The sequence below is a fragment of the Alnus glutinosa genome, chromosome 4, assembly GCF_958979055.1.
Source record: "Alnus glutinosa chromosome 4, dhAlnGlut1.1, whole genome shotgun sequence".
Taxonomy (NCBI): domain Eukaryota; kingdom Viridiplantae; phylum Streptophyta; class Magnoliopsida; order Fagales; family Betulaceae; genus Alnus; species Alnus glutinosa.
Window position 1 is genome coordinate 13487092 of NC_084889.1, and position 24249 is coordinate 13511340.

General features: G+C 39.0%; 1 protein-coding gene across 1 annotated transcript; it reads left to right on the plus strand.

Moving 5' to 3' along the window:
• The first annotated feature begins 83 nt into the window (after nucleotides 1–83).
• On the plus strand, nucleotides 84–22283 carry LOC133867478 (copper-transporting ATPase PAA2, chloroplastic). Its single transcript, XM_062304256.1, has 17 exons — nucleotides 84–858; nucleotides 1003–1080; nucleotides 1351–1448; nucleotides 1559–1612; nucleotides 1821–1907; nucleotides 2781–2945; nucleotides 5982–6092; nucleotides 6402–6470; nucleotides 6933–7042; nucleotides 7273–7378; nucleotides 9014–9080; nucleotides 13794–13873; nucleotides 14099–14553; nucleotides 20111–20285; nucleotides 20586–20717; nucleotides 21692–21842; nucleotides 22063–22283. Exons 1-17 carry the CDS (start codon nucleotides 213–215, stop codon nucleotides 22149–22151), a joined length of 2673 nt encoding a protein of 890 aa, XP_062160240.1. The 5' UTR covers nucleotides 84–212; the 3' UTR covers nucleotides 22152–22283.
• Nucleotides 22284–24249: the final 1966 nt, after the last annotated feature.

Here is a 24249-nt window from a genome sequence, read left to right on the forward strand (position 1 = left end):
TTTTGACCACATGCTAGTTATTAGTCTGACCAGCAGCCATATATGATTGAGGAAATGGTTATCTGTGTGGTTCCACTTCCTCGTGTCCAGTGTGAGTGCTGCACGTGTGAAATGTGAGTGTAACAATCATTTTCCTAAATTAATCACCTCCACTTTACCGGTAATCTGAAGTCTCATTGTCCACCGGTACCTCTCTCTTTCTCTCTGGCGAAATGACGATCGAGATGCTAGGGCTCTCGCTCTGGCCCCACCGAAAGCCCTGCTTAAGCTACGGCGCAAACACCATTGCTCGCCGTTCGGACTTCAACCCTCTAGTTCCACGAAAATGGTGTCGTAACCTTCTCCCAAACCGGCGCCGATTCTCGGCTCCCAATCTCATTCTCTCCAGCTCCCTGGAGACTGAACCACTGACGCGAGACGGCGCGTTTCTGCAAGAGCGCAACCGTGAAAAGTCATCGCTTCTTCTCGATGTCTCGGGAATGATGTGCGGGGCCTGCGTGTCCCGAGTCAAATCGGTTCTCTCCGCCGACGACCGAGTCGACTCGGTGGTGGTCAACATGTTGACCGAGACCGCGGCTGTCAAACTGAAGCCCGAGACCGCGGAGATCGACTTGTCGGCGAATGTTGCGGAGAATTTGGCTCGGAGGCTGACGGAGTGTGGGTTTCCGACGAAGAGGAGGGTTTCGGGGATGGGTGTGACGGAGAGTGTGAAGAATTGGAAGGAGATGTCGAAGAAGAAACAGGAATTGCTCGTTAAGAGTCGGAATCGCGTGGCTTTCGCCTGGACTTTGGTGGCCTTGTGTTGCGGATCGCACGCTTCGCATATCTTGCATTCTCTTGGGATTCACGTCACTCACGGTAATCGTATAATCATTTTACAGACGATTCTCACTCCAATGAGGAAGAGAAAGAAAACCAATGCGACATTCGCTTATAAAAGCCAAAAAAAAAAAAAAAAAAGCGCTTTAATTCTCAACTTTGGTTTCGTTGTCGTTGGTTTAGGAGCGTTCTGGGAGGTACTTCATAATTCGTATGTAAAGGGCGGTTTGGCTGTGGGGGCTCTACTGGGACCTGGACGAGGTCGGTAATGGTTTCTCCCTCCTCTTGTTGAAATACCATTTGCTGCTTGTTTTGTTAAGTACTCCATGCCTCGAGGGATCTTTAGATTTGCTAAAAAAAGAAAAAGATTAATTTGATCAGTATCTGTGAAGTAATTAATATTCTATTTTAGTTCTTCTGTTATATTCTATTTGTGTCTATCCAGCTGATCGATTTGTTTTATTGTATGTTCACAATTCCGTATTTCAATTATTATTTTGTGGTTTAAAACAATAAAAATGTGTTGGTCAGACTTGCTTTTTGATGGTCTGAGGGCATTCAAAAAGGGTTCACCAAATATGAATTCTCTAGTGGGATTTGGGTCCATAGCAGCATTTATCATTAGCGCGGTAAGACCCTTTTTGAAAGCTGACATTGAGTTTTCCCTTGCTTTCCGAGATGATCCCTTTTTGGTTTTTTTTAGTTAGTTTTATAATCTTCAATTTCTTCCCTTTTCTAGGTCTCACTTCTTAACCCAGGGCTTGAATGGGATGCATCATTCTTTGAGGAGCCGGTGAGTTGCTCTACTTTCATTTGTTGCGGCATTGCTCATGATTATGAGAAGTTAGTTAAATTTTCAAGCCGAGCTTTAGAAACCTACAATTCAACTTGGCTGTTATAACGACCTATCTTATCATGACATGTCCAAGCTAGTAGGTTGAACTTTAAAATTTTGTAGATTGCAAGTTCCTCTTCTAAGGCTCCTGTATTTTAGTATGCAGGTCATGCTTCTTGGTTTCGTGCTCCTTGGACGTTCTCTGGAAGAAAGGGCGAGAATCAGGGCATCAAGTGATATGAATGAACTTTTAGTAAGTTAGAATGTCCTCCATGTTTCTAATTTCAATGAATAAAACTGTGAACATTAAGTTGGTATTTTCTCATGAAATTTGACTTCATTTAAATTTCTGTAACTTGTACCTTCTACTGCAAACTTATGTTTGTATAATTGCAAATTATATTTCGATCCTATTACATTGCATAATTGTTTGCTTTCCATCTGCAAATATGATTTTTCTTATTTATACGTGTTTGAAATGTTTTCAACAGGTGTTTCGAGCATGAAAAGGATTTTTTTTTTGGGGGGGGTTGGGGGGAAGGTTCTCCAGTGCATTTTAGTGGAACACTCGCACTGCTAGTTCTTCCCATAGCTGCTTTCTCTCTTTGCTCTATTCTGTGCAACTTCGTTTTATATTAAAATATAATTTATTTTGTCAGTTGCTGAAACGCATTGATTCAGTTGCCTCAATGTATTTTTGGTTTGACTTAGTGTCTCCGTGTCTCTGTTGTCTGTATCCTACCTAGCCTAATGCCATGGCCAATATGAAGTTAGCATAGATATGCATATTCATTTGATGTTAGAGTACTATTTGCTCACTGTGATGAACACGCTAGCCTAAGCATTTGTGAGTTACTGTATTGTCGAAAAATTTGTCACAATGATTTATTTCATTAAATTCAGCACTTTTCAGAGCTCACCCTTTTCTTGTTCTCTGTCTCTTTGTATAAGGTTTAGTGACCAGAAAAAGTCATTAGTGGATAGATGTTTATTACATAGGCAGATGGCTTTTACTTGGGGTACAAGAAATTGATATATGCATCATGTGCTTTCCCGTCTACTTTATATCTTATGGTGGATAAATAATCGACTCTTGTTGATTTGGGTGCGCTGGATGTTTTTGCAGTCACTGATATCCACTCAGTCACGACTTGTGATTATGTCCTCTGAAAGTGATCCGAATGCTGATAGTGTACTTTGCTCGGATGCAATATGTGTCGAGGTCCCAACTGATGATATTCGAGTAGGAGACTCTGTGTTGGTTTTGCCTGGAGAAACTATTCCTGTAGATGTAAGTTGTCCAGAATGGTTATGGAGCTCTATGATTTGAATTCGGTCATGATGAGAAATCATATTTGAATCTTCAATGAGCAACTTATACTCTGCTTTTTTCCCTTTGCATTTTATCGCTGACTTTACATGTGATACCTGCTAACCCATAATTATTATGCAATCAGATAATTGCTTGTTAGGTCAAATTTTGCATATTGCCTCAGGCTGTCATGAATATGGCCTATTACAACATCTTCATGCTTTATAGACTCATGACGTGTTTTTTTTTTTTTTTTGGTTTAAAACTAAATTCCTGTTGATTATTCACAATAGTATCTCTTTCATTTATTTTTGCTGCTTGAGCCTCCATTATATATTGATGCAGGAGAGAGCAGTGGTGGGAATTTGATACCAAATCTGATGCAGGATCCTTAGGATTTGAGCACTATAGTTAGGTTTCTTGATGTGATCTTATTGGGGTTTGATGTGAAGGGGTTTAGGGTCTTTGGTTCTTGTTGAAATGCAAATGGAAAAGTGGAAGAAGGAAACAGCCTAGACAATCACACCTTAAAGCTCAAAAGCTGCTGGAAATTTGTATAAAACAGTCTCTATGTTTTGGCAGATTATATGGAGGCCTTTATTTAGGCTATTGCCAATCCGCTGGGATTTTTAAATGAAAATAGAAGAAAAACTACTAAACAGAGTAGAAACCTTGAGAACAAAACAGAAAATGGCCCCCAAAACTAAAAATAAAACTTTAGGGCCTCTAGTGCAGCTTATTCCAGCAAATCTGAAAATTACCAGATTACCCCTACCTGAGAAACAATTAAAACTGAACCAATCAGCTTTTTAAAACAAAAAAGCATAAAAATATATTAATGCAACTACAACACAAGACTCTCATTCCAAGTATGAGTCTTGTGCGGCACAATTCTATCCGAAAGTGGTTGATAAGAAGTCTATCTCATCCGGTCTCATCTAGACTCCTAGTTCTAAGCTAGAGTCCTAAGTCTAATTGTATGCTAAATAGATGGGAGTTAAAGAGTCCTACTTTCAGTATGTATAGGAGTCCTAGGGTCAGTTTGGGTTTGCGATTTCAAAAAATGCGATTTAAAAGCACGATTTTAAAATGTGTGATTTGAAAAAAGTGATTTTTAAAAACGCAGTTAAGCGTTTGGCAAAATCGCAAATTAGCCTTTAAAATTCCGCGTTTTCAAAAAAACACCATCTTACCTATGATTTGAAAAAGCAAATTTTCTGCGTTTTCAAATCGCAATTTTTAAAATCGCACTTATTGTCTACGAAATCGCAATCCCAAACGCACCCCTAGTCTATTATGAACTCTTGTAATTCTCCTATAAATATTCAATGAATGCTCAGCTATAGAGTAAGGTTTTAGAGCCTAATATATTTGTTCTATCATGGTATCAGAGCCAAATCATCGACTAACGTCGTGATCCATGGCTTTCGACTCCGAATCCTCTGCCAAATCGGCAACTTCTCTTGCTTTACAGCATCTCCCACCACCCGTTCAGCCCCTTGTTATCCTTTCGGTCCCAAATATGAACCATAATCTCAGTATTAAACTTACCAAAGGCAACTTCATGGCCTGGCGAACTCAGATTCTTGCGTATATCAAAGGCCAAGACGCTTATGGCTTTCTCGATGGTTCTTCTCTACCGCCTGCCCAGACGATTCCCAATCCCAGCACTGCTGCCAGAGCACCAGACACCGTCGTCAACCCAGAATTCCTCGCTTGGAATCAACGGGATCAGATGATCCTTAGTATTTTAATTTCTACATTGTCCAAGCCCTATGTCGTCCATGCAGTCGGCTCTCCCTCGACTTCTTCTCTCTGGAACATGCTGCTCACCATGTTCGCTTCTCAAGCCCGTGCTTGGGTCATGCAAATTTATTTCCAGCTCGCAACGGTCAAGAAAGGCAGTAGCTCGATCACCAAGTACTTTCAAACCATCAAGACACTCAGTGATACGCTTGCAGCCGCCGGACAGCCTCTCAATGATTTCGAGAGCGTATCCTTTCTCCTTAAAGGACTCGGCTCCGAATATGATCCTTTTGTGACGTCGGTCACAACCCGAGTCGACCCACTGTCCTTTGATGAACTTTATGGCCACCTCCTTGCTCACGAGATGTGCCTCGAGCAACAAATCCTGATCATTGATGTTCCCCAACCTGCTGCACACATCACCACCCGCAATTCCACCTTTCGCGGGCGAGGCTTCCATGGTCGTGGCGGTCGCCATAACAACTGGGGTATCGGGTCCTTCAATAGCAACAGAGGCCGCGGTTCCTACTTCTCCCCGGATGCAGCTTCTTCTCGGCCTTACTGCCAGATTTGTGGCAAGCCCGGTCACACGGCAGTTCGTTGTTACTACCGTCAGGAACAACCCGAGGCATCCCAACAGCACGAGTCATACCAGCCATCCAATCCACAGGGTTATTACTCCTCCCCTGTACTACCAGCCGAGGACCTCTGGTATCCTGACACCGGGGAAACTCACCATCTCACCGGACACCTTCAGAATCTCAATTTGGATCAAGAGGCGTACCACGGCCAGGACCAAATCCGCATAGGTATTCTATCCGAAAGTGGTTGATAAGAAGTCTATCTCATCCGGTCTCATCCAGACTCCTAGTTCTAAGCTAGAGTCCTAAGTCTAATTGTATGCTAAATAGATGGGAGTTAAGGAGTCCTACTTTCAGTATGTATGGGAGTCCTAGTCTATTATGAACTCTTGTAATTCTCCTATAAATATTCAATGAATGCTCAGCTATAGAGTAAGGTTTTACAGCCTAATATATTTGTTCTATCAAAATAAGACTAAAATTAAGGAGGCTAAGACTTTGTAGGATTCCAACTTGGTCCACAATAAATTTAGACCATAATTTCAAATAATTTTGGTTCTTAAGTTTGCTCTTCTGGGAGCTTCTTGATGCATATATATGTGTGTATGTATATATACTCTCATTTGGATATGTATCAAAAGTGTTTGTGCATATTGATTGTCATCTGACATTGAATTTTCTGAAACAGGGAAGAGTTGTTTCAGGAAGAAGTGTTGTGGATGAATCCATGCTTACAGGAGAATCACTTCCTGTGTTTAAGGAAAAAGGCCTCACAGTCTCTGCTGGCACAATAAATTGGGTATGATTATATTTAGACTTGAGAGTCATGCTATTCTTTATGCCCTTGATTCTTTTCTTTAGGGTGATATTGCTAATCTTTGAGACAGATAGAACTTATATATATATATATATAGATTGTATTAACCTTATATATTTAGGATATATGAGATGGGAGATTGAAACATTTTTTATTGCCGTTTTTCTTCTTGCAAGATTAAGCTTTATGCCATGTAGTACACTTTTCAGCTAATTCTCTGGCATTTCAAGTTTATTTGGCTTTTGACGTTGCAATTTCATTAATTTTATTAGAAGGGTATTATTGTTTCAGGATGGCCCTTTGAGGATTGAAGCCTCTTCCACTGGTGCCAACTCAATGATATCCAAGATTTTTCGCATGGTTAGTAAACTACACTTCTATTCCTCTAATTTTATTTTTTAGTTTTTGGTCCATATCTTTAGAACGGAGGTAATTTGAAAAGCCTCTTCATGCTTTAAAGAGGCGAGTGGTACAACTATTCAAACCCAACCCAGGAACATGTATTACAAACGTTGTTGCCAATAGGCTAAGTAAAGGAAGGGTTGAAAGTTATGGTGCTGCATCATATTGTCAACAATAAGAATTGACCCCATCCCTCCTATTCCCTTTACCACTATTTTAGCAACCCATATAAGCATACATTTGAAACTTACTACAGTTGCATGAACAACTCAAATAACATGGCCTGGTTGGATTGACGGTTATGGTGTTAAGACTAAATGAACAATTGAATGCTTGATGGTTCAAAATATATGAGATTCTAAAGCTTATTATATTTGAGTAATGTCTGCTAATTCATAGGCTCTATGTTGTACTTGTTAGGTTGAGGATGCCCAAGGTCATGAAGCTCCTATACAAAGGCTTGCAGATTCAATAGCTGGGCCATTTGTATATGCTGTAATGACTCTTTCAGCTGCTACATTTGCATTTTGGTATGTGTTTGTTTCTTTAGTTGTTTTTCCATTTGATTGCGCCATACCACTTAAAAGTGCTTTAAGGGTTGATGGAAGGATGAAGGGACCAGGATTAAATTCTCAAGAAAAGCTAAAATTTCTGAGTCCCCTATAACATTAATCAATTTAACTCGATGTTGAAATTTGAGTCTGTAATATGTTCTGTTATTGTCTATTTGCTTCTTACAACTTCTTGTATTCATGTTCAGGTATTATATTGGGACACACGTTTTTCCAGATGTTTTGCTCAATGATATTGCTGGGCCAGAAGGAGATCCTTTGCTTTTGAGCTTGAAACTTTCTGTGGATGTATTGGTGAGTAATGGCAAACTTATATTCTATTGACTAGCTATATCTGCCTGAACTTATTTTCTTTAAACTATTTTCTGGTTTCATCTCAACAGACAATTTTGGGTCGTAGATTTTATTTTCTGATAAGTGATAAGCCAATCTCAATAAAAGCTGGGTCGTAGAAATGGAAATGGATACATCTATAAACTGTACCTTCTTCTTCTTCCCTGTGCTTGTAGTACTTTTTCTTTTTTCTTTCTTTTTTTTTTTTTTTAATCTCTAGTCCCTGGAAGATTCCCTTTGCTTGTGGTATTTTTTTTTTTTTTTGAGAAGTAATAAAATTCAATAAAAAGCGCAGAGGAGCGCAACCCTAGTACACATGAAGTATACAAAAGTGCCCATAATCAGAGGAAACAAAAGAACATGAATGTAAAAACTCAGCAAACATAATACGACTTGGGCTATGCGCTGAGACCCAAACATATAACATATTAAGCACATTTCGACACAAGTCCACAACCGGTAAATCCACATGGCATCCTGCTAAGGTTAAATCCATGCCTCATAGACTTCGTTTTTCGGGAAAACTTCACTTACATCCCCCGAAATATAAACGGTTTTGCAATCATAATTTCGAAGTTTAAAAATTTGCAATGTTAGTATCCCATGTTTTAGCCCCTTTTAATTTCACCCATTTTTTGTTAAAATAGCCCCCCCCCCCCCCCCCCCCCCCCCCCCCCCCCCCTTTTTTTTTTAAAAGAACAAAAGTGAAAATTTTGGTGACCCACGGCCATCTAGATCCATGGCTGGCCGTGGGTCAGTCCAGATCCACGGCTGGCCGGCAGTCCATGTTATTTTTATTTTTTTTAAGGGGTGGAATTAAAAGGAGCTAAACCATGAGATACCGACATTGCAAATTTTTAAACTTTGAAGTTTGATTGCAAAATCTCTTATACTTCTAGGGGTGTAAGTTAAGTTTTCCCTTGTTGTTCTGATAAATGGAGAGATTTAATTGGTCCTTAATGATATTATTATCCTTATAACAAGGAATAACAAATAGATGGAGAGATTTGGTTGGTCCTCAATGGTTCCTTTTGCAAGAAATAACAAGAATCCAAAAGGCATAATCTTATTGGTCCAGAAAGATTTCTATCATGCGGCTCAATAATCAATCAAAGAGATAGGATGAAATGGATAATTTCATAAAGAAATTATTTAGATTAAGATAAATAATATATTTTTTTTGATAAGTAAATAATTAAGATAAATAATTATTCAAGATAGTTGGTAGCTCTCATTGTTTGATTGGAAAGTGCTCCTTATCCAAAAAAAAAAAAAAAAGATTGGAAAGTGCTAGGCTGCTTAAGTCACTAGTTAATCAATTGTAGAACATTACTGGACACTGAAAACTTTTCATCTTATTCATCCTACAAGCTGCCAGCCATTACTTGCTGTCAATTTAATCCACTTTATCTTGTCAATTGATGCTATTTTACAGTGATTCATTTGGACATTTGTCTATAACTGCCATCTATGCAGTCAGAACATTTTTGTAGATGATCCTATATGTCAAATGAGAAACTTTTCAAAGAAAATCTAAAGAAATGTCATCCATCGAATTCATTCAGTTCATAAAACTAATTCTTTCTTTCCATACAGGTAGTTTCTTGCCCATGCGCACTAGGTCTTGCCACACCCACAGCAATCCTAGTTGGCACCTCTCTTGGTACACGATCTAATTTGTTCCATATATTCAGTTGGATATTTTATAATATAGACAGAAATTCTAAAACAAATATATCAGAGAATCCTGTTGCTCATGTGATACTTCATACCACCCTGCAATTAACTTTCTTTCTTCATGATAACTATTATTGATGTGGAAATGTGACATGATTGAGGGTGTGCAAAGTTTATGGGGTTGCTTTCATGTTGATTGGTGTTACTTGTGTGCCAACGGAGCGTCGGGTGGGATTTTGTTAATGTGGGATAGAAGGGTGGTGGAGAAAGTGGAGGAGTGTATAGGTAGATACACTGTTGCTTGTTCTTTGCGCAACACTGGAGATAACGTAGTCTGGGCTTTTGGGGGGGGGGTTTATGGTCCGAATGATGACAGGGAGAGGAGGGATTTGTGGGCTGAGTTAGCTGGATTGATGAGTTGGTGGGAGATGCCTTGGTGTATTGGGGGAGATTTTAATGTGGTTCGTTTTCTTAGGCCCCGTTTGAAAACCCCGTTGCCCTCCTCTCCCCTTGGGTTTTTATTTTTAAATGATTCAAAATTAAAATTGAAGTGATATAAAGTTGATATAATTTATATGGAAAAGTGAAAAAAATTTGTATTGTAGTTAGTTTTTTATTTAAAAAGTAATAAGAAAGTGTTGATGTGATATAAAAAGTGAAAAAAGTTAAGAATGTTTTGAAGTTGATGTTTTTTGGGAGAAGTGAAGGGAAGGGGAGGGGAGGGGAGGGGAGGGGAAAGTGGTTTTCAAACGGAGCCCTAGTGAGAGATCAAGTGGTACTGGCTTCTCTACAGCTATGGAAGAGTTCTCAGACTTCATATTCATGCATAATTTGGTGGACCTACCCCTTGAAGATGACCAGTTTACTTGGTCTAATGGTCAGGAAGATCATATTTGGTCTAGAATAGATAGGTTCCTAATTTCTCCCGAGTGGGAGGAACTATTTCCCGAAGTTTCACAAAGGAGATTGACAAGACTTTTCTCCGATCATTTTCCTTTGTTATTGGATTGTGGGACAAATAGAGGAGGAAACATGTATTTTAAGTTTGAAAACATGTGGTTGAAATACAAGGGTTTTGTTGAGCAGGTTAAAAAGTGGTGGATGTCTTATGAGTTTTCTGGTTTGCCAAGCTTCGTTTTGGCCGATAAACTGAAGGCTTTGAAGGCTGATTTGAAGAAATGGAATGAAGAAGTGTTTGGTGATATAGGGAAGAAGAAGAAAGAATTATTGGAGGGTATTCGAGAGCTGGAATTAATCGAAGAACGCCGCTGCCTAGAGGAGGATGAAAAAGTTCGAAGGGTAGATATGGCGAGAGAGATGGAGAAGACCCTTCTTTTTGAGGAAATGAGCTGGAGGCAAAAGTCTAGAGCTTTGTGGCTAAAGGAGGGGGATAAGAACACAAATTTTTTTCACAAGGTGGCCAACTCACACCGCAAATTCAATCAAGTGGATTCTTTGAATATTAATGGTATAATTTCCAGAAATCCTGCGGAGATTAAGGAGCATTTAGTTCTTTTTTACAACAATCTGTACTTGGAGAATTGTTCTTGGCGGCCTAGGATGGAGGGTCTATCTTTTTTATCCATTGATGCGGATGAGAGCATCTGGCTAGAAAGAGCGTTTGAGGAGAAGGAGGTGTGGGATGTAATCAGGGATTTGAATGGAGATAAGGCGCCGGGTCCTGACGGATTCACTGCGGCTTTCTTTCAGAAGTGTTGGGATTTTTTAAAAATTGACATTATGGATGTTTTTGCAGAATTTCATGCTCGAGGCAAGTTTGAAAAGAGTTTGAATGCTACTTTTGTCTCTTTGATTCCTAAGAAGATTGGTGCCATGGATGTGAGAGATTTTCGCCCTATTAGTTTGGTAGGGGGGATTTACAAAATTATTTCAAAGGTTCTTGCAAACAGATTTAAGTCTGTTGTGGGCAAGATTATCTCCAACACTCAGAATGCGTTTATTGGTGGTCGACAAATATTAGACTCTGTGCTTATTGCAAATGAATGTGTGGATAGTCATATTCGATCAGGGGAACCTGGACTCCTGTGTAAGCTAGATTTGGAGAAGGCTTATGATCACGTGAATTGGGACTTCTTGCTTTATTTGCTGCAGAGATGTGGTTTGGGGGGAAAATGGAGGAATTGGATACGTTTTTGTATTTCTACGTTGAGATTCTCTATTCTTGTAAATGGAACCCCATCCGGTTTTTTTAGTAGCTCTCGTGGTTTGCGACAAGGAGATCCTCTTTCTCCTCTGTTGTTTGTAGTGGTTATGGAGGCTTTGAGTCGGATGCTGACTGTTGCATTGGATCAGGGTAATTTGACAGGGTTCTCGGTGAGTTCTAGGGATTCCAAGGCCTTAGTTGTGAATCACTTGCGGTTTGCTGATGACACATTGATCTTTTGTGGTGCTCAAGAAGAACAAATTTGACATCTGAGATGTATCTTCTTAGGCTTTGAGGCAGCTTTTGGTTTGAGAATTAATTTAGGAAAATCAGAAATTGTTCCAATTGGCGGTGTAGAGGATGTCGAAAGGTTGGCTAATCTTCTTGGATGTCGGGTTGCATCTTTGCCGATGACTTACTTGGGTTTGCCGTTGGGTACTTCTTACAAGTCCACCTCTATTTGGAATGGTGTTATTGAAAAAATGGAAAGGAGGTTGGCGGGTTGGAAGCGGATGTATTTGTCGAAGGGTGCCCGGTTGACTCTTATTAATAGTACGCTCTCCAACATCCCCACTTATTACTTATCTTTGTTTCCTATTCCAGTGAGGGTGGCATTGGTGATGAGACCAAATTTCATCTAGTGAATTGGAACAAGATTTGTACACCTTTGCATGCAGGTGGGTTGAGAGTTCATAATCTCATCCAGTTCAATCGAGCTCTCTTGGGTAAGTGGTTGTGGAGATATGGTAGGGAGAGAGAGGCTTTATGGTGTTTGGTGATTGATGCCAAATTTGAGAGTTTAAAGGGTGGGTGGTGCTCGAAAGAGGTTTCGGGTTCTTTTGGAGTGGGTGTATGGAAACATATAAGGAGGGGGTGGGAGAAATTTCGCAATTTTGTTCGTTTTGAAGTGGGGAATGGATCAAATATTAGCTTTTGGCAAGATTGGTGGTGTGGGGATACATCCTTGAAGCAATGCTTTCCGGCGCTTTTTAGCATAGTAAGGAACAAAGATGCGATGGTGGCAGATAATTTGGTGGTTCATAATGGTGTAATTCAATAGAATGTTCTCTTCACGCGACAAATCCAGGATTAGGAGATGGATATGGTCCTTTCTTTTTTCGATCGACTATACTCCACTTCGGCTCAACATGGAGAGGGTGACAGGTTAGTGTGGAATTCCTCTAAAAAAGGTTTATTTGAGGTGAGATCCTTCTACAAAGAGCTTATTAGGAAAGATGGCCCATCTGTTCCATATTTTTCTTGGAAGAATATTTGGCGTGTTAAGGCTCCAACAAGGGTGGCCTTCTTCGTATGGTTAGCTGCTTTGGGCAAAATATTGGCGCATGATAACTTGCGTAAGAGGAATGTTATAGTAATTGATTAGTGTTGTTTATGTAAGAAGAGTGGGGAGTCTATTGATCACTTGTTGCTTCACTGTGAGGTCGCCCGGGATCTTTGGAGCTACGTTCTTATTTTATTTGGGGTTGAGTGGGTTATGCCGCGAACGGTGTTGGAGTTGTTGAGTAGTTGGGGGGCGGCGATTGGGTGTGGTCATGCTAAAGAGGCTTGGCGGTTAGCTCCTCTGTGCTTGTTGTGGTGTATTTGGAGGGAGCGGAATGCTCAATTGTTTGAAGATGTAGAGACTTCTATGATGGAGCTACGGAAGCGGTTGCTCAATACATTATATTTTTGGATAGTGGCCCATCATAGTTGAGTGTTTTTACTTATATAGAATTTTTAAATTTATTCTCTGTTTGTCCCTTTTAGGGGTTCTCTTGTATACTTCCCGTGTATAAGGGTTGCGCCCCTTTGCGCTTTTTAATAAATTGCAATTACTTATCAAAAAAAAAAAAAAAATGGCTGAAAATAATGAGGAACTGTCATAAAAGATGCTAAAATGAGTTGCTTCTTAGATATGACTACAGATAACCGAGGAAACATAATGGAGATTTGTAGTTTACTCAAATTGTGATTACTATCTTTAAGCATCCAAAAAATAACTTTTGGAGAAAACAAATTTGAAGTCTACTTGTTTATGGATTCTCAGAATATCCTTTGAGTATGAAATACTACACCTTTCATCCCAAAATTGATGGGATTTTGCAAATGGCATGTGTTTGTGAAATGAAATAAACATAACATTCTTCCTAAGATTCCTTGGGCGGATCAGGAAAGGTGGGTTCAAATTCAAAAAAGAAAAAAGAAAAAGTGGGTCCATATTGGAAATTAAATGAATAAATGATTTCATTTTTGTGAACTCCCATATATTTTTAGACAGCCCAAAAAGGAAAGCATCCATCTAATTGGGGATTAAGGAGAGTAGTAGTTTTAATATAAGTTTATTGAATATGACAGTACAACTTCGATAGGATGGTATGGAGAATGTCTTAAATCAAGGCATAGAGCTCACTTGTGCTTGAAGATTTTCTGCGTTGTATAGCAATAAATCATCTCTTTGTTTTTCTATCCCTTAAATTGTAAATATTGTACTTCCTGAGACCTCCAACTTCCTTTGTCATTTTGGAACATGAGCAGGAGCAAGACAAGGACTTCTTATAAGAGGAGGAGATGTATTGGAACGCTTGGCCAGCATAGATTATGTCGCTTTAGATAAGGTGGTTCTTTTTCCTTTTTTTTTTTTGTTCTTTTTTTGGAGCTTTAGATAAGGTGGTTCACATGGATAGAGTGCCTTCTCGCTCTGGCACAAACACATACACACACACACGAGTCACATGACACATGGAACGACTCTGAAAAATTGGAAATGTGTTGTATAATAATGCATTTTACTCTACATCATTTGAATACTCTGCATCCTCACTTGACTTCTCAACTTTCAGACAGGGACACTCACAGAAGGAAAACCTGCTGTTTCTGCTGTGGCTTCCTTTGTTTATGAAGAATCTGAAATTCTTCAAATTGCTGCTGCAGTAGAGAAAACGGCATCACATCCAATTGCAAAGGCTATTGTAAAAAAAGCTGAATCATTATATTTGGATATCCCAGTCACAAGAGGACAAGTAACAGAACCAGGTTTCGGAACCCTAGCAGAAGTAGATGGGCGTTTGGTAGCAGTTGGTTCTCTAGAGTGGGTTCATGAACGGTTCCATAGGAGAACAAGCATGTCTGATATAATGAATCTAGAGCATGCTGTGATGCAACATTCATCAACAGGCATATCATTGGCAAACTGTTCAAAAACAGTTGTTTATGTTGGACGTGAAGGAGAAGGCATCATTGCTGCTATTGCAATATCTGATAGTTTACGTCATGATGCTGAATCTACTGTGACCAGGTAATTTGCTCTCCCATAAAATGATCTAAGAGCATTAGCAGCAGATTCCCAACAATTTTCCCTATATTAAGATAACAAAACTACTTTTTGCTTCCCTGTAAAAAAAACATCACACAATAGAATCCCTTACATTTCTCTATATCAATTAAATATTATTTTTTTACCCTTACTTTATTCTTTTTATCTCTTTCCTACTTTTTCTCTCTTCCCTATATCAATTAAATATACATTTTTTATATTAAAATAATATATAGGGAAGGAATAGTAGACATGTATACATAGGGAATTACTATTCATTCCCAACCCCCTCATCTAAATATAAGGCATCTGCTGTAGAAGGTTTTTTGATGTTTTTCATGAAATTTTTCTTAAATATAAGGAAAGGAACCAATATAGGGTAACTGCTACTAGTGCTCTAATCCTGATAATTTCTGGCTGCATATAGAAAAACACTTCTTTACTTTATCTGATAAGTATGTCCGGGTCCTAGTTTTAACTTAAAAGCGGCCATGAGCATCCTTGTTGACAAAATCTGTTCACTGTTTCCAGCTATAGTGCAACTCAATTTTCTTTTCTTTTTTCCTCTTCCCTTTCTTCTGCTTTTTGCTCAGGGAATCCCTCACTTATATTATCTAAACTCAAGTTTTTCTTGAACCTCACCAAAAGAACCATTTCGGTACACTTGTCACCAAAAGAATATAGATTGTCTCTGATTATGGAAAGAGAAGATCTTCCTAAGAAATGTGTGCTATGCAGAGTAAAATACAAATACAGACTTTGGCTTTAAAATTTGTCAATGATAAATTTATATATTTGATATGTTTGCGAGCATCTTCATAATTGCTAGCCTTCCACATTTCTATGTTGCATAATTTGTCCCAAACCTCAGGATGGGTAATTGTGTTCTTTTAATTAATTATGTGAGGTGCTTATGGTATACTACTTATGAGTAAAAACCATCATGATTTAGGTTGTTTTTTATAAGTAAAGGAAATTTATTGAAAACGCAAGGGGCACAACCTAAGTACACAAGAAGTATACAAGAGAAAAATATCTAGAAAATCAAGAACGAGAAAAGAAGAAAAAAAAGTACAAAAACCTGATAAGGAGAAGGGCGTTAGCAGATTTGTAGATCTGAGCTCCTTCTCTCGCAATCTTCAAAGCTTTGAGCGTTCATTTCTCTTCATATGCACCACGTTAAGAAGGAGAGGATTGCATTTCAAACAATATCAATATCATTCCGACCAAACCTTCTTTTCCAACACGCCATGAAATCCACCACTTGTCTTGGCATAACCCACTCTACTCTAAATGTCTGAAATACTATATTCCACAAATCTCTCTCGACATCACAATGAAGAAGAAGATTTGGGATTTTTCCACTCTTGTTACGTATACAACACCAATCTATCAGTATGATATGACGCTTGTGAAGATTGTCCGATGGGAAAATTTTCCCTCAAGATGTTGTCCAAGTGAGAGAAACAAAGAAAAAAAAAAATCCTCAAAGGAGTCTCAGACCTAAATGCTCTTCCAAGGGAAAGATAAAAAAAAAACGTTGGGAAGAAGAACATTGTAAAAATATTTAACCTCAAAAGTTCTTCTTTTCAAGGGAATCCAACATAGCTTATCATTTCCTCCGACTCACCCTAGCTGAATATAAGTCATTTAGTCCCACCCCCCAATCATGCACCAACCTAAAGAAATTAGTGTCTCAATGAAACATATCATTACTAACAGCCCTAAGGTCAGCCACCAGAGCATCCCTATTCCTAGCAAGACAAAATAACTCCAAAAAAGATTCCTTTAAACGACGATCTCCACACCGAGCCCTTCTACACATCCTCCCCTCATCCCCCCCTTATCACCCTTTTATAATAAAAAAATTGATTTTTATTAAAAAGTTCTCTGATGTGACATCAGAGACAACTTTTTAATAAAAATCAATTTTTTTTAAGGAAAAGAGGGTGATGAAGGGGGGATGAGCGGAGGATGTTTAGCATTTCCCCTCCACACCACATGTCATGCTAGAACATAGTGCGAGAGCTAACCCACCTCAGCACTAGCAAAACTAGAGAAGACATCCTACTCCCTCCTAATATGTTTTCAAAGACTCACCCCGTAGGGTCCAGTGACACCTTTAGTGCACCATCCACCCGCCAAACTCACATACGTATCCACTATTTGATGCCAAAAAGCCTTCTCTCTACTACAAACCCCCATAGCCACTTTTCCAATAGAGCCTGATTAAACGTAGTCAAACTCCTAATCCCCAACCCTCTAAGCTGAATTGGAGTACAAACTTTCTTCCAATTAACAAGACCGAGTTTTGAATCATTATCCAAACCACCCCACAAAAAATCCGTGTGCAATTTTTCTAACTGATTAGCAACACCTTCTCGATGTGGGAAGGTTGGAGAGCGTGCTCTTAATCAACATTTCTTGACTGCCCTTAGACAAGTAAAATCTTTTCCATCCAACTAATCTTCTCTCCATTTTCTCAATGATATTATCCCACATAAATTTAGCCTTGAACGAAGCGCCTAATGGGAGGCCCAAATATTTCTTAGGCAAAGACGAGACCCTGCATCCCAAAATATGAGCCATTCCACTCCGCATTCGGCACATTTTGTACCCACAGGAACCAATTCGGATTTAGCCATATTAATCTTTCACCTTGAAGCAAGAACCCCAGCATCCACCTTAAACCGGTTTGCAAGTCTTCGGGTCAAGATTTTAAGTTCGTTTTCAGGTCTTCCCTTTAGCCCAAAGGCACTAGGCGTGGACCTTCGGTTTTGGCAAGAACTCACGGAGCTTCTGATGAGATTTCTTCACCGGAGATCTTGACGGAGGAAGGTCTTGGGTCTAACTCGGTGGATGGCTCGGGGTTGGGGTTGTCGAAGGTTGGGTCTGAGATGTTCTCGAAGGACCACCGGTTGGTAATGTGGTTTTGGTTTCCACTGCTTGGGATGGGCCTATCCCTGTGAGCTCCGGTCCTTCTCCTTCGGCATCTCTGCTTGAGCAAGAATCAACTACAATGTCTTTGGAAGCTTCTCTCAAAGCCTGAGGGGTATGCTCCAGCTCCGATTCACCTTTTCCCAGTTGGTTCTTCCTCAAGGGCTGCTGAGTTGGAAGAGAGGCTACGTCTTTCTCTTCTTATGGCATCGACCTCAAAGCCATTTTAGAAGTATTTTAGGAAGGCTAGGGAAGGTCGAGCTGTGAAAATGGATGAGCGTTTATTTTCCGATTATGTGGCGGCGATGAGATCAGATTTTGTTGATGTGATACATTTTCCTCTCTCAGGTGCCACTCCTGAGTCAGAGCTCCCTTTGGAGTCTAAGCTAGTGCAAAGCTCTCGGGTGCAACCCCTTGTTGACGAGGCAGCTTCTGTGAAGGATGTCATTAAGCGAATTCCTCCGGCGAGGGGTTTCTTACGGAGGGGTTTTCTCAACTTGAGTCCGGCAAGGCAAGTTTCGCCTAAAGTGCCGGTCGTGTCGCCGTCGACCCTAATTGTTAAGGAAGATGAGGTGGTAGGGACTCTCTCTCTTTTGGGTCGTTGCGTCTCTCCATCAGCTAATAAGGGTAAGGACCTTAGGGTGAACTGTTTGGTCGAGTCTCAGAAGTGGTCGGTAGGTTTTGGTCCATCTGGGGAGGTTGTTATGTGGGATCAGGGCGAGGTCTGTGATGGGGAGGATGGAGTATCCCCTCTCCATTTGGGTGTTTATCCACTCGATGAAGAGGATGAGCTTCCGCTTTTGGCTATCCTGGATGCCAGCATTAGCGAAGAGGAGTTTCATTTGGAATCTATGGTTGCGTGTCAAAAGACTAAGGCCTCATTTGGTTCACGAAATAGACCCCTGTAATGGAATGACTATTGCATAGGAATAGTCATTCATATGTTTGATAGGGGTCTATTCCTTGGAATAGTTATTCCCATTGGAAAAATTATTCCCTTATGAAGAAGAATCTATTCCTCTAAAAAATGAGTGGAATAGTTATTCCAATTAGAATAGACTGTATTTTTCAGAAAAAAAAAAAAAAAATAATAATAATAATAATAATAATAATATTTTTTATTTTCTTTCTTTCCTTCTCAAAAAAAAAAAAAAAAACAAAACAAAACAAAACAAAACAAAAAGAAAAAAAAAAAAAGAAAAAGAAACCCCAAGGCCTGCCAGCCACATATGGCATCGGGGGTGGAATGCCTCATGGTGGACCCCCGGAGCATTTTGAGGGTGGCCTAGCTATTTCGTGGTTAGTTTTTTTAAAAAAAAAAAAAAAAAAAATTGTGTTCTTTTTTTTTAAAAAAAATATATAATGTGAGGGTTTTTTTTAGTAATTTTGATTGAATTCCAATTCAAGTATATGAGTTGTTACCAAACTAAATATTATGAATAATCATTTCATTCCACTCTCTTTTATTCCTGGTAATAACTATTATATTTCTCAATGGAATACCCATTCCGCAAACCAAACGAGGCCTAAAGGTAGGAGGGAGATGTTGAATTTGAAAAGCTCCATTAATTATGGCGATGATTATGCAACCTCCCGGCGTCGGAAAAGCAAGGCTCACATGATGTAGTGTCGAGTGCCTAGAGGGTCTTAGGTCTTTTGGGTTTTGGGGTTTTTAGTGTCTCGCGGGTTTGTTGGGTCTCTTTCTTTTTGGGGTGGTTTGATTGCTCCCTTGTATACTACCTGTGTACTTAAAGGCGTCTTTTCGCTTTTTTAATAAAATACATCTCAGGTTATCGAAAGTAATATGGAGCAGTCCCACAGAAAATGAGGTTATCATCAGAAAAAATGAGATAGTATACAGATGCAAGATCATCATTCCTAGCCCTTATAAAAAAACCAGTGATAAAGCCCACATTCATAGCAGCTTGGCTAGCCCATTTTTATTTGTAAGAAACCGTTGGACGCCATTAATTAGAATGGAAAACCGAACTCTGGATATGCAATGCATGATCCACGTCCACCATTTCTTCCCAAAGCCACGTCTCCTTAACATGTAAATGTGGCCAGCTAACATGATCATAAGTCTTCTCTGAATCCAATTTATACAAAACTCCCGGCTCACCTGATTTCAGACAGCTATCTAGACATTTATTAGCAATAAGAACTAAGTCTAGGATCTAACGACCTCTTAAAAAAGCATTCTGAGTATTTGAAATGATAATCTCCAAAACAGATTTCAATTTATTCGCCAAGTCTTTGCAATAATTTTGTAGATGCCACTCCCCAAACTAATAGGATGAAAGTTTTTGACCTCAACAACCCTCACTTTCTTAGGAATAAGAGTGATAAAAGTAGCATTAAAACTTTTCTCAAACTTACCCCGTTGATGAAACTCAAGAAAGACTTTAATGACATCTAATCCAATAACATCCCAACAAGATTGGAAGAACGCCATAAAGAAACCATACTGCCTCCTCACTAATAGATTGAATCCTAGTATTCTATTCTTTGTATGGTATTTGCTGAATTGATGCCTTGGACTTGCTATTGTTATCACGTGATTTCCTGCTTCATGTGCTTATATTGCTGCTTTGATGGGAAGGCTCCAGCAGAAGGGTATCAAAGCAGTTGTTGTATCAGGAGACAGGGAAGAGGCAGTTGCAACTATTGCGAAGACAGTTGGAATAGGAAGTGATTGTATCAATGCTTCCTTGACTCCACAGCAGAAATCTGAAGTTATATCAACTCTAAAATCTGCTGGGCATCATGTTGCTATGGTAACCATCTTCTAGCAGATCCCTTACTCTTGAATTTATATGAACATAGCCAATTTGCAATAGTCAAATAGGCCCTAGCATGCTAATGACTCTGATTTTTTCTGTTAGATATTTACATTAAATTTTATGGATGCAAACAAAACAGCTCTGAGGTACCCTCAGTTGAGCATCCAACCTTTCTCATGACTATCAGACTAAGATTCGCATATACCTTACCTCTAAACAACCTACTACGGAGCCTTAAAAAGCTATTGCTTTTGGTAGAAATGATGTTGTTCTAATATGTCTTGTTTTATTAAGGTAGGTGATGGCATAAATGATGCACCCTGTCTGGCTCTTGCCGATGTTGGGATTGCTCTGCAGATTGAAGCACAAGAGAACGCCGCATCAGATGCAGCATCCATTGTACTTCTTGGAAACAAACTTTCACAAGTATGTTATTTCTCGTGTGACATATTTCGTCTTCTTGTTTTATGCAACTCATCATTCTTGGGATTTCTCTGTCCCGACAAAAAAGAAAAATGTTGTGGATCATCGCAGAGTCTAACTTGGCAATAATATGGGGTGATGGATATTTTGTTATACATAATATTAGATGATGTGTTCTCATGGTTTTTTGATAATGATTGTTCTTGAAGCTAAAAATATTAGATAACATTCTTTTTGATAGCTTTTATATTGAAGATATAATTCATTACAATATTTTCATTCTCTCCATAAGATGGTATACAAACCGCACTGTAAGCTCTTACTCTGTTCAGTAATGATCAAAGTAACCATTCAACCCAGAAAACTTTGGAAAAATTACAATATATTTTAGATATGAACCTTTATTCATGACTCCTATTGGCATTCAGAGTTTCAGAGAGCATGTATGATATGTAGTTGCATGCCTGAAAGCTTAGGTTTGCAAAGTTGTTGCCATCTCAAGTTAGTCACTTGAGAGAAGCTCTTGGTGAGGCATAAGGTTACAATATGAGAGTTGAGGAACTAAACTATCCTTTCAGAAAGGATGAGGAACCTTCTATAAGTTGACAAATGAACAAAACCATTATAATAGTTATCCTTGGCCGAATGCTCCATTCACAAATTAGCCACTTTATATTCTCTTCTGTTGCAAAGGTTACTCATTTGCAAGTGAAAGGATAAAATTCATAAAAGCTTATCACGTCTTGGTGGTAGATTGAAGCTTTTGAATTTGAAAGTACTGCTATCTAATGCATTGAAATTTCATCTTCTCTTTTTATGGTAATGGCGTTCTCATAAAATTGGGAAATTACAAAAGAAAAAGGAACAAAGAAACTAATGCAAGTTTTTTGAACTATTTATAGGTCACTTTTTATACAGTAAACAAAGCCTATATTAGGTTTTCCATGCTTCTATTTTCTGACTTCTTTTATTGGCAGGTTGTAGATGCATTGGAACTTTCACGGGCAACAATGTCGAAAGTGTACCAAAATTTGTCATGGGCGATAGCATACAATGTGGTTGCCGTTCCCATAGCCGCTGGAGTACTCCTTCCCCAGTATGATTTTGCCATGACACCTTCACTATCAGGTCCGCAAAATTCGATTATTCAATCCATTTTCTTTTATTGGAATGGTGAAAAAACCATGTTCCATGCTCATCTTGTAGAATATATGCCTTTGCCTGGATAAATTTGAGCACCACGTACTAGTTTACTACTACATGCGGCCTACTTAATTTTATTTGTTTCCATGTGAATGAAACTATGAAAGAATCAGTCTCTTATCACTTCTGACGTTTGGTTCGACAGGTGGGCTGATGGCTCTGAGCTCGATATTTGTTGTCACTAACTCGTTGCTTCTACAGTTCCAAGGGCCTCAGAAAAGCAGAAAGACCTAGCTTTGAATCAGATGCCAGTTCCGGATTGAGTTTTTTTTATTTTCTTTTCTTTCCTAGTAAAGGATGAGTTTGCTTCTATGATTTAAAAATAATATTAATAATAATAAAATAAAAGGGATTTGAGTGTGTGCATATATATTGTCAAAATATATTAAAAAAAGAAAATCATACAATGGGATTTGCTTTTGCCCAACAAGCCAGCCATGAATGCCAGCTCAACTGTTTGCTTGGGCATGGCAGGGCTGGAAAAGCAGGCTGGATAATTCAGATTTCGAAGCAGCAGATCCACGGGCAATAGCCTGCATATGGAGTTGAATAGGTTCATTTATTTTCCTTACTGGTTTCTTGTGCCCTCTCAGTAGTCAATACTACCAATGAGATATGTTATTCCTACACCCACGCTACGTGGCTTTTTTCTTCTTTTTTCTTCATCTCTTTTCTTTTGGATCTGAAAATGGGTTGAAGGAGAAAGGAAATTTCACTTCCCCTCCATGGTAAATGTTCTCTCTCCGGCCAGCCAGCCGTCCTTCACCGGCGCTGTCTCCACCAGCCCGCATCTCTCCCGGTCGTACGTCCCTCTCCCGGCGTCCCCTGAAATAGATCCGGCCATCCCTCTCTCCCAACGTCTCTTAAATAGCCAGCTATTCCTCTCTCTCGGCGTCCCCTGAAACCCGCCAACGCCGTCCCTCTCTACCTATATCAGAAGGTACTATTTCCTGCCAAACTGTTTTTTTTTTTTTTTTTTTTTGTTTAAATATTTGTAAAAGATTAGCCACATAGAAAGAAACTAAGTTAACAAAATACAGCATACTATAAAACTTTATGCTTGAGTTATCATGATCTCCATCTATGTTGCGTCAACTATATTTGATCTTCTACAAACATATCACTCACCAATCGAAATCCACCATTTAAATTCCATTAAACAGAATCAATTCTATAAAGTTGAATCCTAAAAATTGTACTCAAAAGTAACTTAAAGAAGCCCAAATTTTTAATCAATAAACACAACCCAAACAGTAACTCACATTTTCAACTTAATCCAAAAATCCGAAAAACTTAAAAGCCAATGTGGAATCACATAGCCCTCTCCATTATATTTTCACATATTTTCAAATCTTTAAACAATCCCTCACATAAATGACATGCGTGCCACAAAATTTCCCAACTTTTGTATAGAGGCAAAGAAGAAACAAATACATTGTTACGTCATTTTCACCTAAATTTCACAAATTTTTAATACTCTAAATAATCATTCACAAAACTCACTACATAAACTAAATAGGCATCACCAAAACCCGAACTTTTCATAAACGTAGAGTAATGCATAAACATCAACAAACCCATCATTCTGACCCAACTGAAAACTAGAGAAAAAATAAATAAAAAATAAAAATTCCTAAACAACCATAATTCGACCAACACAAAGGACCTAAAATAAATCTCACCTTTCTCACCCATTTTCGACCAAATGCAAAACAAAACAGAGCATATCATTAAATGGGCCAAAATAATTCGACCAACATAGGTTTTTCAGTTTAACCTTTTACAACCGAAAAAAAAAAAAATAACTAACAAAATGATAACTCAAGCATAAAGTTTTGTAGCAGCTGTAATTTGTATCTTTCTTTGCTTCTAATGTTTTACCAATATAAAAATAAATAAATAAACAAAAAATAAAAATATTGACAAAGTTTTGTAGTAAAAACTACCTGTTGATATCGGTGGAGAGGGTGGTGCCAGTGGGTTTCAAGGGACTCCGGGAGGGGAATGGTCGGCTATTTTCAGGAGACGCTGGGAGAGAGGGACGGATGACTGGGAGAGATTCGGGCCGGTGAAAAAGGATGGTCAGCTGGCCCGAGAGAGAGAGAGAGAGAGAGGGGGAGGGGAGAGAAAACATGTGCCGGTGAGGGTAGAAATGAAACATATCTCCTATAAATAAGTATAAAGGGGAACATCAGATATACTAGAGCTCCAACACATCAAATTATTTGTGCTTTCCTACTAATTTGAGGTTGGATTAGGTCTACCAATTCGTTTTATACGTAGCGGGTTCACGTCGAGTTGATTTACGGGTAAACTCAAATCAGGCTTATTT

Bases quoted from the DNA above. Each gene is read 5' to 3' on its own strand.
- LOC133867478 (XM_062304256.1), top strand. From the start codon at position 213: ATGACGATCGAGATGCTAGGGCTCTCGCTCTGGCCCCACCGAAAGCCC. The intron at 859-1,002 runs GTAATCGTATAA...TCGTTGGTTTAG, and splicing joins TGGGATTCACGTCACTCACG to GAGCGTTCTGGGAGGTACTT. The intron at 6,093-6,401 runs GTATGATTATAT...TTATTGTTTCAG, and splicing joins CTGCTGGCACAATAAATTGG to GATGGCCCTTTGAGGATTGA.